General features: G+C 50.4%; 1 protein-coding gene across 3 annotated transcripts; it reads left to right on the forward strand.

Moving 5' to 3' along the window:
• Window positions 1-766: 766 nt before the first annotated feature.
• Window positions 767-13,083, forward strand: CCDC167 (coiled-coil domain containing 167). 3 transcript variants are annotated; one of them, XM_036869243.1, is made up of 4 exons: window positions 767-860; window positions 10,913-11,007; window positions 11,207-11,259; window positions 12,738-13,083. In XM_036869243.1, exons 1-4 carry the CDS (start codon window positions 819-821, stop codon window positions 12,839-12,841), a joined length of 294 nt encoding a protein of 97 aa, XP_036725138.1. In that variant the 5' UTR covers window positions 767-818; the 3' UTR covers window positions 12,842-13,083. The 3 variants fall into 3 exon arrangements, with proteins under 3 accessions (XP_036725138.1, XP_036725136.1, XP_036725137.1); XM_036869241.1 differs by having other exon boundaries at window positions 12,743-13,083; XM_036869242.1 differs by lacking the exon at window positions 767-860 and adding an exon at window positions 935-1,088 and having other exon boundaries at window positions 12,743-13,083.
• Window positions 13,084-13,442: the final 359 nt, after the last annotated feature.

Here is a 13,442-nt window from a genome sequence, read left to right on the forward strand (position 1 = left end):
AAAATTTGGTTTCAGTTATATGGGTAACTGGGTCATGATACAAAATTGTATTTTTTAATCATTGGATCACAGTCAAACCATTGCAAAGGACTACAGCATACTGTACAGTAGGATTACAACAGTATAAAATACAATGTCTGAGACCAAGCCTGGGTCGGAATATACAGAAACAAATATAGGAACTGTATTAAGAACAGTAGGATAAAGGATGTTGCTTTTCACTTAAAAGTTTTCTGTGACGTTTGTAGGCTGTTTCTGTTACAAGGAAACAAGAAAAATAAGTAAGAACAGACAAAATGGAGGAATAACAACAGAAGGTCATGATCAGCTCCCAAAGGGCCAAGAGGCTCAAGATGGGGCTTCATGGAGGTTCAGTGCTTCAGAATGGGCCTTGAAGGTCGGAAAGAACTTGACAGAATTGAAGGGATGGGAGCTGGCGTCAAACTGGGCAGGATGGTCACAAAAAGGAAGAAGGGTACAGAAGAAGATGGGGTGAAGAAACAGCCTCTCTTTGCTGTAAAGTGCCTTTGAATTAGTAAGGAAAGGGCCAGCTCCACCCCTGGGTGGGCCATCGTTCCTCCCGGGCCAATCTAGTTATCCTCTTCCCACCACCCGCTAGGCTGAAGCCTCAAAGAGCGGTTGCCCCTCATAAACATGGCCGCGCCAAGCTGGCCACGCCCCTCAATTAGATGGACACCGCCATTAGTCCCACCTCCCGCCACCTCGGCGGCCAATGAGGGAGAATCACAGGGGTTTGCGCATGCGTGGCGCCGCCGGTGGGCGAGTCCAATAATGACTCCGGGAACCCGGCAAGTAACATGACTATAAAGAAGCGGGAGAATGTGGGCGTCGCTCTAGAGGTGAGGGGGAGAAATGGGGGGTGGGCCACGTCGTGAACTGCCTTCTCCCCGCGGCGGGGTAGTGGGTCGGCCGGGCTGCAGGTTGGAGGAGGGAGTGAGGGGAGGAAGTGAGAGCGACGTGGGTTTGGGACACGGCCCGCTGGGGGAACCGAAGGTTGGAGAGCCCGAGGGGCCACGAGAGCTGGGAACAGAAGGCCAGGGGACCTCCAGAGAGGAAGAGACAGGCAGGTAAGGGGAGCACCAAAGAGGGCGTGACACCGAAATCTTGAGGCCCTGAGGGGAGACGTTTAAGTGAAGGGGACCCAAAAGGGTTGGGTACTCTCAGGTGAGGGGATCCCAAAGGGTTAGAGACCTGTAGATGAGGGCACCCCCAGAAGTGAGGGACCCCATACTGTTTAATGTATTACTGGTGGCTTAACTGTCCCTTGAGATGGGGAATTTTTCCTCCGGGGTACTAAAGCATGAAGCTTGAAAATTACTTTGGGAACCTGTGGGAATTTGTAGAGAATTCTGGAATGGTGATGTTCGCAAAGAGCTTACACATAATTGACTGCATATGGAAGGGAAAGAAAATTGATGCATATTGAGTAGCTGCCATTTGTTACTTTATTTGCGCTCACTACAAGCCTGTGAGATTTTTACAGATGGGGAACCTGAGGTTTCAAGTAGAGCCCAACCGTTGAGGCGCCGAGAATCAAACACAGGTGATTTGCCTTCTGGTGCATCTTGATTCTCCTGTGTTACTGTTCCCTTAGATCACCCTCCCTGGGGTTGCAAGAAAGATACTGGGTAATGGTCTTATTGAGCTTACTGCCAGTTCAGTGGTTCTCAATCTTAAGAACGCATTAAGAATCATCTGTCTTAAAAATGGAGAGTTGAATTCTCCCCCACCCTGAGTAATTCAGTAGGACTTGGGTGTGTATTTTTAACAAAGAATCTGTATTTTTAACAAGCTACAGCAGTGTTTATGCAGGAGGTTTTAGTATCACCTCTTGAGAAATATTGGCCAACTTGGTAGGGAAAAAAACGATGGAAATGTGAATCTCCTTGTAAGAGAGACTATAGGTGCTAAAATGAGATGGCACTCTGAAATGGGACTAGCCTAGACTTTATAGCCTGTATGAGAACATGATAAGCTGCTATAACAGGGAAACCCCAAAATTCAGTGGCTTCAAGAACAAGAAAGTTGGTTTTTTTTTTAACAGGTTAGAGCAGGGATCGGCAGATGTTGTCTATAAAGGATCAGATAGTAAATATTTTAGGCCTTGTGGACCATATGGTCTATGTTGCAACTACAGTTGATCCTCATTGTTCACAGATTATGTATTTGCGTGTTTGTCTACTTGCTAACATGTATTTGTAACCCCCAAATCAGTCCTCGAAACGCTTTTGTAGTAATTAACAGGCTGACTCAAAGCGTCAAGATTTGATTCACCTGAGGCCCACGTGTCTGGTTAAGGTGGAACAAGGCAATGCTGTGTCTTATTTTTCAGCTCTTCAGTGTGCTGTAAACAAGTGTCCTTTTTCTGGTCTATTTACTGCCAAGTTTCCTGCATTTTTGTGCTTTTCTTGGTGATTTTGCTGTTTAAAATAGCCCTCGAGTGTAGTGCTGAAGTGCTATTTAGTCTTCCAAAGTGCAAGAAGGCTGTGACATGCCTTATGGAGAAAATGTGTGTTAGATAAGCTTTCTCAGGCATGAGTTATAGTCCTGTTGGATGTGAGTTCAGTGTTAATTAATCAACAATATGTATTAAATAAGGTCTCTTTAAACAGAAACACACACAAAACAAGGTTTTGTATTGATCAGCTGATAAAAATGTTGTGACCAGAGGCTCCCCAGAACCTAACCTGGTTCAGTATTTGCTAATTCATTGTTGGCAACCTTATAGAACATAACTACCACAAATAATGAGACTCAGCTGTACTCAGATAGGATGTCTTAGCACAAAAGCGGCCATAGGCAGTATATAAATTAATGAGAGTGTTCCAATAAAACTTTATTTACAAAAACAAGTCATGGACCGTATTTGGCCCACAGACCATTGTTTGTCAACCCCTGGTCTAGAGTACCAGGACAGTGTTGGTTCTGCCATATTCCTTCCATCTGTGGCTCTGCTGGGGGCCAGGGCCTGTTGTCACCTCATGAATGAAACTAGGTTGCACTCCATTGAGGTACCCACTGGTGGGAAAGAGAGAGTGGGGAAAGCACACCCACTGTCTTAAGAATTCTGGGCCCAGAGTGCCCACTTTCCATTGCCAAAGATACAGCTAAGATGCAAGGCCTGCAAGGGGTAGCTGGGAAATGCATTCATCAGCTAGAAGGCCACGTGCCCAACTACGGCTCCATTGCTGTGGAAGAAGAGTATTTTAGTGGACAGCCCAATTCTCCTCAGCAGACTGCATCTTACCTCACAGTGTAGTTTTGAGGATTAAATAAGACAATATTTGTAAAGTGCCTAGCACGTGCGGCACAGGGTGGATAATCAACAAACAGTGCTTTCTTATCAGCAGCCTTCGTAGTTCTGTCGCGTCCTTCCGTCCTTCCATCGTGGTTAAGTCAGGCCCCTTGTTTGGACTTTAGTTTCCTCATCTGTAACATGAAGGACTTGAATTTCACCAGGGGTTACAGACACAGACTCGCTGACTGTGGTCCACATAAAGATCATAGATGATCATAGATGCCTTTTGTTTGGCTGACACGGGTTTTAAAAGTGTTTTAAATTTGGTGGGGTACATGCTCTCCTAGTGCTGTATACCAGTCACCTTCACCCCCTTTTTTTTTTAACCTATCAATACCAATATAGATATTTACGTTGGCCATCTTGATATCTAGGTTACCTTTTGCTTGTATATTCTAAGATTTGAGCTCTGCCACTGTGCACCTGAGAAAAAACTTGGCATCTAGCCATCTCCTCACATTGTTCCTCCTTTGCCCCCTGCGGATCTGAGTATTGAATGTGTGCTGGTGCTCAGTAGCAGTAGATACTGTCCTGTTATTAAAAGTCGTGTGCTCAAAGCCAATGAAGTGGTGATTTAATCAAAAATGTTTGTTAATCTGACGAGTGCAATAAAACTCCCACAAGTGAGTCATCTCAGCACCTGCAAACAGCCTCCACTTGTAATGAAGCAATTACTGAGCACTCCCCCTGAGGGTTGACTGGGGCCAGCTGTACTGGGCAGTCACTTCCCAGGACACCAAGGCACCTCCCAGCCTTCCCAACTTGTGGCTCCTTTCAAGGCCTTTTTATCCAACTCATTTGCCACCTTGTGAGATCTCAGATTTGGGAAAAACTGGCTATGAGTTTTATTCTGAATAACAAGAGAGAATTATAATTCAGGTGAGAAATCACCAGCTCTGGTACTGATTTTCAAGTTGTGTGGGAGGAGGGAAAGGTTGTATTTCAGTCTAAACTGATAGGAGGATTCTGGCTGAGGGAAAGGATGCATTTCAGTCTAAACCGATAGGATTTTGGCTGATATAAAACCTGTTTTTAAATTTCTGATAGTAATGAGCTGTTATTTGGTCATTGTACTTTTTTTCCTCCACAGCTGGACCATTCTTAGTGTCTTAAATGTTTCAACAGCCAGTTGGTCTTTAGTTAACAGATGTGCAGTGTCTTAGTTGACATCTTTAAGGGGATAACTTGGTTGGATCTGGTCCCTAGTACAAAAATCTGTCCGTTTGGAAAGCTTTTAGCTACAGGTTACAGAAAACTGACCTCAGTGACCTAATCAAACAAGAATATACTTTTTTTTCCCATCACAAGAAATTTGGAGGGAGGTGGCTACTGGCATTGGTTCAAAGGCTCAGCTATGTCAGGGCTGGTGTTTCTGCATTCTCTTAGCTGTTTCCTCTGAGTCACAAGATAGCTGCCACAGCTCCAGTCATCATATTCAACTTTAAGTCAGGGAAGAAAGAGAAAGGAACTATAACAATCTTTGTCCCTTTTATCAGCAAAGCATAAGCTCTCTCAGTCGTCTCCCAGCTGACTTCTGGAACGTCTCATTGGCCAGAACTGGGTCATGACCACCTCTGGCTGCACTGAGGCTGGGAAAGCATCTGTTGAGCTTTTCTTACTTCTATGGTGGAGGCAGGCAAAGGAGGAGGGGTTGGGAATCAATGTTGTGTTGGCCAACTAATAGTATCTGCTAGAGGGAATAAAAGTTAATGGGAGTCATTTAAAATTCACTGGAATTCTTATCAGAAAAAGGGGCCAGGATCAGTGACGATGAAGAGTAGGTGGTAGGTTGAGTGGAGAAAATGGCCAAGGCAGGATGAGCACCAGGAGGAGAGGAGCGTGGACACTTGTGATTGTGTAGTGTCTGCCAGCACTGTGAGCTCCCTGGGGGCAGGGAGGAGCACTAAGTGTGGAGGAAGACAGTCTCAGTTCTGGAACAGGCTGTTACAAGGCTGACAGGAACCTACCAATGTTCTGAGACAAGGGATGGAAGCAGCCTAGTAGACTATCAATAAATATTTACTGAATTGGTTTTGAGAGGCTAGAGGAGGCACTTGAACCCTCACCCCTGACTTCTGGGCCCAGTTGAGTGGTTCGTTGGTGAGAGATCAGGAGGCCACAGTGGAGCAGGCGGCTGGACACTGTCTGGCTGGCGGCTGCCCAGTCAGGGCTGAGAGAAAGGCTTGAGGCCTGCAGACACAGTTCAAGGGCGGCTGACCATGAAATGAGCCTCACCTGCTGCCAGGCGCAAGCGACAGGTCGCCATTGGGCAGGTGATTCCTCTCAGCGGCCTGCGTCTGGCTCCACTCCATCTGATGAGGGTCAGGAGACTAAAACCTCATTACCTAACACGGCTGGATGTCAGCATGTGTGGAGTGGCTGTTTGCCAGCACCTTAATTAACGAATTCATAAGGCACGGGGTGGATGCCAGGTCTTGAAAAGTGCTTTGAGCCTTTCAGCGATGAAGAAGCTTTTGCTACTTTATCAAAAAATATATATTGGGGGAAAGAAGAGAAAGGAAACCCCAGACAACGTTCTGGCCCAGGGACAGCGGAAGGCTTCAGGTGAGGACTGACGTGGCTCCGCTTGCAGAGCCTCTCAGAGGCCAGAAGGCCTCGGAGCTTGCGCGGGCTTCAGGAGGACCTCCACGTTCCTGACCTGGGGCGGGAGGTGACTCTCCAGAGAAATGACAAGTCCCTTGGCTCTCTGCTTTTCCTGAAAGTTGTTCATTGAATAAAAACTGGGAAGGTTTACTGTCTTCATCTGCCCAGCCTGGGAGAGAAACTTCTGATGATTTGGGAGCCATGGCGGAGGTTTTTGTTTTCTGCCCTCACAGAGCCTCCTCCACAGAAGAACATCCCTTAAGCGGTATCAGGGTAATCGGTCCTTTGGGGTTTGAGGATAGTCACCTGGAAAATCAAGGCCCGTGACCCCCGTGTCACTTGGCTGTGTGGCCTCAAGGCCCCAGATGGGAAGCCCCTGCTCTCCTGCCAGAGACCATCTGGGCAGGCGGTCCGGCTTCTCTACCCATTATAATAAACGTTCTGGGGCTTCCCTGACATGTGAAAATGAGTGGATTTCCAGAAATCCGGTTCCCAGACTGCTGGGGCTGGAGCTGGAGCTGGAGCTGAAACAGCTGACACCACTCTCTGGGCTGTGAGTTATTAGCAAGTGAGAAGAAAGACTTTGGGGAAAGGAGGGTTTATCAGGCCCAACTAGCCCACCTTTTTCCTTCTCAAACCCGGGTCTGTTTTGTGTGTGTTTTGGAGGGTGCTTTGGCAGCGTAGGCAGTTTGGAGGAGGGTGCCTGGGATGTCCGTGAAGCCCAGAGTTAGAGCGTAATTGCCTTCAATGTGAGGACAGATGCTGGGCTTGGAGACGCTCACTGTCTCCAAGCAAACAGATTTCAGTCAGGTTCTCCCCTCACAGTGAGTATCTGTTATGTGGACAGAAAGCAAGCAAAGCCCTTATACAAGATTATTCAGAGTAGAGAATCTGTTAAAGCCAGATCAACAAGCTTAGATGGGTTTCGATTGGGATGTGGAATGATTTTGTTCCACAGAACCCTTCTTTGTCATGAATGTTTTCATGAGAGATTTTGGAGAAAGAGCTTGAAGAGGTGGAAAGAGCATAAGCTCTGAAGCAGAAAAACCCAGATTCAGACCCCAATTCTGCCACTTCCCAGTGACACGACCTGGGGCAGGTTGCTTAAATTCTCCGTGTCGGAGTTTGCTCCTCTGTAAAAGAGAGACTGTAAAAAGTCCCTTCCTTGCTGAGTTGATGCAGACATTGGGGAGCATACGGGAAGCTGCCCACAAACCGCATGGCCCAGGGTGTAAGGAGCGGAGTTTACGGCCAGGAGCTAAGAGTGGCTCCGGGCTGGTGCCTCTGAGCTTCCCCCACGTGTGCTGGTAGCTCACAGCACCGACTCCCACCGCCCGCTCCCCCGGGTACTGGCTGCGTGACCCTGGACAAGTTACTTCATCCCCACATGTGAGGGAGTCATGTGAGGTGCTTAGAGCAGTGCCTGGCACATATGCCTGCTACCGAAGTGTTGGCTGCTACTGGTATTATTGTGGACTTTGGGCATCCAGAGGCAGTTCTGACTTGTGTTCTCTGAAATAGGAAACATTATTATCTTTGTTTTACACATGAGTAAACTGAGGCACCAAATTAAGGAAGTCACCTAGACACACGGCAAGTGAACGGCCAGCTGAGGCATCTGATTACAGCCCACACTCCTTATTACCACACTTTTCAGGAACTACAATTTCAGGCTTCTGAGCACTTGGGCTCCCAACTGCTTGCCCAGTTCTGACCTTTATGCTTCCAGAATCTTCTTGACATTTGTCTCCTTATTCTGGTCCTAACCCGTGTTTTCTCTCCTGGTGCTGGCTATCTTGTCCTCTGTTGACTTCAGCCCAGTGGCGGAGAGGAAGCTAATCAAGGACTATAGATTTGTTTGGGGGAATCTGCGAAGTGCATTATCTATGTGCATGTCGTTGAGAGTTGACTGAAAAGCCAACTAGGGGCTTCTTTTAAGGCCCACTTCCTGGGTCCTCTCCCCTATTTCTGGGTCCATCTTGCTGGGCTAGCTTTGCTCTGTAGCCACCACTCCCGACCCCAGCCACAACTAAAAGATGCATCCTGACCCTCCCTCCCTGCCTTATCTGCGGCCAGTAGTTCACTAGAATGTTTGCACCCATTATTATAGCTGCTTGAGAACTGGCTTCTGCATCAACAAATGCTGCAGGGTGTTTAACTGCCAGTGGGGTCACCTTCTGAGGATGGGTCTGTGGCCTACTGAAGAGCCTCCTGACGGTCCCAGACTCCCCGTCACTCAGCGCATATCAAGCAGCTGGGTTATAAAGGAGGAGAACTTGATATTTAGAAGGGAATCAGAGAGAGCTGCAGCAGGACATAAATATTCATAGAGGGAGGTTAGAACTTGAGTCCCTAAAACCTTGATTTGTGTTAGTCTGTTTAAGCTCATTAAAAAGTGGTAAGTGAAAGTGGGGTATTCATGGAACTGCAGATAGATTGGGCTCGTTCAGATAGAGGCTTCTAGCTACCAGCTCCACAGGCCCTGCCCAGAGCATGACAGCAGACCAGCTTGGCCACTTGTGGTTTGCCAACCTCAATTTAAAGGTTTTGCTGAGCGTGAGTTCTTGGCCTCCCTCTGGCTCAGTTATCCCGTTTGGGCCCCTGGTAGCCTTGTAGAGGTGTTTAGGGATGGAAGTCCCCAAACTTCCTCCCCAGAATGACATGCAAACCAGGGGCTGGCCGAAGGTGGGACAGGGAGAAATCTAACCTAGGACTAATACTTGCACTGGGTAATCCACAAAGTACATAATCTATGTGCACATACAGCTGCTTCTCCTAGCTTCTTCCAGCTTCTGTGGGCATGAGGGGAGGATTTTAGACTCCCGGTGCCACATGAGGCCCAGCCCCTGGGCCCCACCCACACCCACCCCTACTCATTCCTCCATGGCTACAAACACAAGGACTGCAGTGGGCCAGGCCTTCTAGGACAGGAGCTACAAAGTCAGGCATCCTTAGAGGCCAGGCAGTCACATACACAAGTGGCATGGGCCGATCTGGGCTAGACTTGGCCACTGGGCTGCAGGTTTACATCATCTGCCCTAGGGGCTCCCAGACTTTGGCAAGATGAGGTTTGGACACATGTAGCTGGATGACACAATATGTGCTCAGCTTCACGAGAGAAGGCTTGGTTAATCAGCCAGGGGAAGGAGGCAGTACCTCTCCAGCCAAGGGCTTCATGGAGGAGATAGAGCATCAAGAATCAAGCTTTGTGTGGGGCCCAGCGTGGAATTTGGTGCTCTGTTTGTGGTTTCTACACCGGGAAGTGGAAACAGCAAGTCTTAGGGTACTGAGGGGCTGGCTGTGTGTGTTGGGGGTACTGCTACGAAGGGCAGGCTTCATGGTGGCCTGAAGCACCTGCTCCTCCCGGCTCCGTCTCCACTAACCTTCACATCAGGCTGTTGCTGTTCCCTGAGTCTGGCTTCCCAGTGCTCATTTCCCTACAGCGCAGGTTCCAGCACGGCCTTTGGCCTCCCAGGCACAGGCCCCATCTCCTGGCTGGGGCTGTTTCCCAGGACAGCCCTCCCTTTGGTGCCCGTTAGCAGAGAAGTGACACAATTAACCAAGCAGTTAACTGAAGGCTCTGCAGTTGCTCCCCCCCACCGGGCCCTGCTTCCAGAGCTGGAGTTGGCAGCAGGCTGGGGCTGCAGGGAAGGGGGTAGATGGTGTGTCCTTTGGGCTGGGCGTTGGGACGAGGGAAAGTAGCTGACCCAGAATGGCTGGGATGGGTACTGGCCAGGGGGAGGGGCATAAGGCCCAGAGTCTTCAAGTGCGACTCTGACACTGGCCCCAGAACACTGGCCAGGGATGCTGGGATTCGTAGTTGCAGTCATTGATTACCGTCTGTCCAGGGGCCACTCCAGAAAGGATTGGAGCAGAGAACTGGCTGAGACGGATAAGGAAAGGAGTGTTCCACTCTGACTCCTCAGAAAAGTCATTCCATTTGGAGGACCCATTCTCCCATTTGTGAAATAGAGCTTGTATCAATATTTGCTATCCCTCCCAGGGATGTGGTGAGAATGAGTGAAGTCATATGGAAAATCAAGCATTAGCTGGACCCAAAGCAGTATTCAGTCAGCTGCTATGAGGGACACAGGGCCCTCTGAACTCCCACCCACTGAAATCTAGGCTCCCACCAGCAGGGCAGAGGTTCAAGAAGAACAGGCCCGGGCCTAGAGAGGTGGCCGATTAGATAAACACCTGGAGACAGATGGACACAGATGAACTTTCAAAGCCAAATGCATGATACCAGGACCTTGGATGATCCAGTCCAGTATTTCATAAAACATTTCCCCATAACTCAAATTATTTCCCCAAGAACACATCTCTGAAACTATAATCAAAACAAATGGGAGAACTGGTACCTTTGGCATGCAGCCTTTCAGGAGCTTAGCTACTTTGCCCCATAAGTCACAGCTATCTTGATGATGGTCAATGCTTTTGCGCAAGAACCAAGTCAGAAATCAACAGAAGTGTTTTTGAGCTGTACTGTCAGTAACTTTTATTGAATCTCATGGAAAATTGTATATTATTACAGCTTAGGTTACTTTAAGATGAAGTGTACCAACGTGAAAACATGCCTCTGCTTTTTGGCCCCTAGATGTCTAATCATGTGTGGAATGCTTTGGAAAGGCAGAGGCTTCCTGCATCGTCCGTTTCATTCTAGGAGCCGCCTGTGCCTGCCACATTCAGGGCTCTGGTTGCTCCTGCCGTGGGGCCCAACTGGGGCCTGTGCTGGGGAGACAGCTGACTGGGGGGGCTGCTCCTATCTGCCCCAACCCATGCTTGGCCCAGTGGGTCAGGGCAGCTTGGAGACCCTGAGCAACACTCAAAGCTGTTTCTAGCCACGTGGAGGTAGAGGACAGCAAAACATAGTTGCTAGTTCAAAGACTCCTAGAGGCTCCCTCCTCCCGATCCCAGGATCCCAGCTGTCTTGAAAACTGAAAGGCTCTGCCACCCATCTCTACCTGCTGGGTGTGCTGTGTCTTTCAGATGGATGGGCTGGAGAAGAAGCTGTCACGATGCTGGAGAGACCTGGAGGCTGTGAACTCCAGGCTCTATGGGGCGGAGCTGAGCTCAGAGGCCAGGTAATGCTCCTCCCGACCTCCCCAAGTCCTTCCTATCTGTCCCGGGGCCCCAGCCCTCAACTGCCACCCCTCCCATCCCCCTGCCACCAGAGACCTGGGCCCATGTTCCTCTTGTCTCCCTTGCTCTGGTGTGCCAGCTGCCCCTCAGGTGGGAAAAAGAAAAAGGGCTTGAGCCATTTTGACCACTTCCCCCTCACAGGAGTTCTCTGGAGAAGGAGAAAAGCAGCCTGATGAACAAAGCCTCCAACTATGGTAAGAAAGCTCCCTGCCATTACCAGCCCCACCCTCGTGTCCCAGGATCAGGAAGGGTCAGACAGCCCAGGGAGCCCACAAAGTGATGGGGGTCAAGGGCATTCTTTGGGAGAGAGCCAGCCCCCAGGGGGTTGCAGGAACCAACTGAAGGCCCAGCATCCTGGAAGAGCAAGTTTGTTCCTTTGTTCCAAGGGAGATGGAGAGTCCTGTGGGTCTGTTCTTCCCCTGTGGGATGAAGGGGTATGGCTGTGGCCAGGTGGAAAAGAGATCCTCACATCCACCCTGACTTGGGGGGTCTGTCCTCCCTGCCCCCTCCTCCCAGACCTCCACTCCCTCCCAGGAAAACCCTGCAATGGGAGCGATGGGAATAGGGTCTTTGGGGTCCAGGGTGGAGGATGAACCTCCCACTTGGGTGCTGTGAAGGGCTACTGTGAGTGGAGCAATGCTGCCACCTTCTGGGTGCTGGGCGCAGAGCCAGGTAGAGCCCAGACAGGGCACGGAGCTAGAGGGTGGCTGCTGGGCGCGCCCCCCAGCAGCCCGGGAGGAAATGGGTCTGCAGAGGCTCCTCAGGCTTGTCTGTTCTATTCACCCTGAGGGGCCAGACCTGGCCAGGAATCAGCCCTAGAATAGTCCATATGGCAGGGAGCCTCCTGTAGGAACCAGGTTGAATCCACACTGTAAGCACGGTGCCTGTCACATACCCCTACCCGGGTCCCGTCTGGCCTGCCCAGAGCTGGTTTGCAGGTATCTCCCTGCTTCCTCACACAGGGAGGGATGGAACATCAGTTCCCTCTCAAACCTAGCAATTTTCACACAGAACTGTAGCATTTACCACTCACGTCATCCCTCACAGAATACTAACCACCTGTGTATCATATGAATGGATACAGTGTGGCTGTAGCATAGCAGGGCTGGCTTCCTCTAGAGGCAGCCTGCCTGCCTGCCTTGTGGGCACAAACTACCTCGTCTTAGCATCCCTCGTTCCTGCTGAGCTGGGCATCCAGCAGGGCAGGGCTAGAAGCACTGTGGTGTGGGCCCGCCCTGTCCCTACTCCAGTGTCAGGCCCCAGGAGGTCCCAGCTGCCCTCAGTCTCTAGTTGACCAGATGAGACACCCTGGCAGGAGGAGCACCACGGGGGCACCCAGTGACGGGCCAGAGGGCTCACCTGGTGAGGCCACGCCACCACCTAGCTTGGCTTTTGGGTGTGGCCTTTTTGTGACTCCGTCACATATTCCATCTTCAACTGCATTTGGAAAGAAATGGTTGAGCAGCATTGGGGGTTGGGGCTTTTTTGGGCCAGGATCTGTAGCCAAATCTGGGCAGATCGAGGAGGACAGTCATTTTTATGGATAAGGAGGCAGGTGGGAGGGAACACCTCTGCGCTCAGCAGTGTGTGTGCCCATTGGTGGGATAGGCGGAGGCAGATGAGAGTAGCAGATGGGCCCAGACCACCCGTCCACCACCCTTTTTCCTCCCAGAGAAGGAGCTGGAGTTGCTTCGGCAGGAGAACCGGAAGAACATGCTGCTGTCTGTGGCCATCTTCCTCCTCCTGACGCTTATCTACGCCTACTGGACCCTGTGAGCCTGAGATTTCTCCAGTCAGCACAGGCTTCCCCTCAGCTCCGTGGTCACAGCCAAGCAGGCCCTTCAAGCCTCAAGCGGACCAAGGTACAAGGGCCATTTCTCCCTGACCCAGACGTCGGAGCAGGGCTTCCTGTCGGCCCAGCCCCTCTCGCCTCCCATTCCTGCTGCGGGGCTTGAGTCTCCAGAAGGACTTTGTGTCGGCTTAGCCCAAGGGAAAGGCAATAAAGACCACCCTGGCTGCTTCTGTGTGCTGAGTACATGTCATGATGGGTGGCAGCTGGGGGCAGTGGGGTGGCATTCAGGATGCAAGGGAGGAGAGGGGCCTGAAGGTAAGCCCCCCGCTTAGGTGGGGAATAAGGCGTTAGCAAAGTGCTTCCTAAGGCAAACCATGGTGGGCGCCATCTTGAGGACTTGGGCACTGCTGGGGCTGAGAGGCAGACCTTGCACCACTTGTCCGCCACCCCCCACCAAACCCTGGCTTGCCCTCTAGTCGGTACCACTGCCTGTGATTATGGCAGAAAAAAATGCAGCCTGTGCAGCAAAGGGCAACTTGGGGACTTGAGGTGGTCGTGTGGTGGTCCCACGGGAGTGCGGAGTTA

The sequence above is a fragment of the Balaenoptera musculus genome, chromosome 11 (assembly GCF_009873245.2).
Source record: "Balaenoptera musculus isolate JJ_BM4_2016_0621 chromosome 11, mBalMus1.pri.v3, whole genome shotgun sequence".
In the NCBI taxonomy this organism is placed as follows: Eukaryota; Metazoa; Chordata; class Mammalia; order Artiodactyla; family Balaenopteridae; genus Balaenoptera; species Balaenoptera musculus.

Bases quoted from the DNA above. Each gene is read 5' to 3' on its own strand.
- CCDC167 (XM_036869241.1), top strand. From the start codon at position 819: ATGACTATAAAGAAGCGGGAGAATGTGGGCGTCGCTCTAGAG. The intron at 861-10,912 runs GTGAGGGGGAGA...TGTGTCTTTCAG, and splicing joins ATGTGGGCGTCGCTCTAGAG to ATGGATGGGCTGGAGAAGAA. The intron at 11,260-12,742 runs GTAAGAAAGCTC...CTCCCAGAGAAG, and splicing joins GAACAAAGCCTCCAACTATG to GAGCTGGAGTTGCTTCGGCA.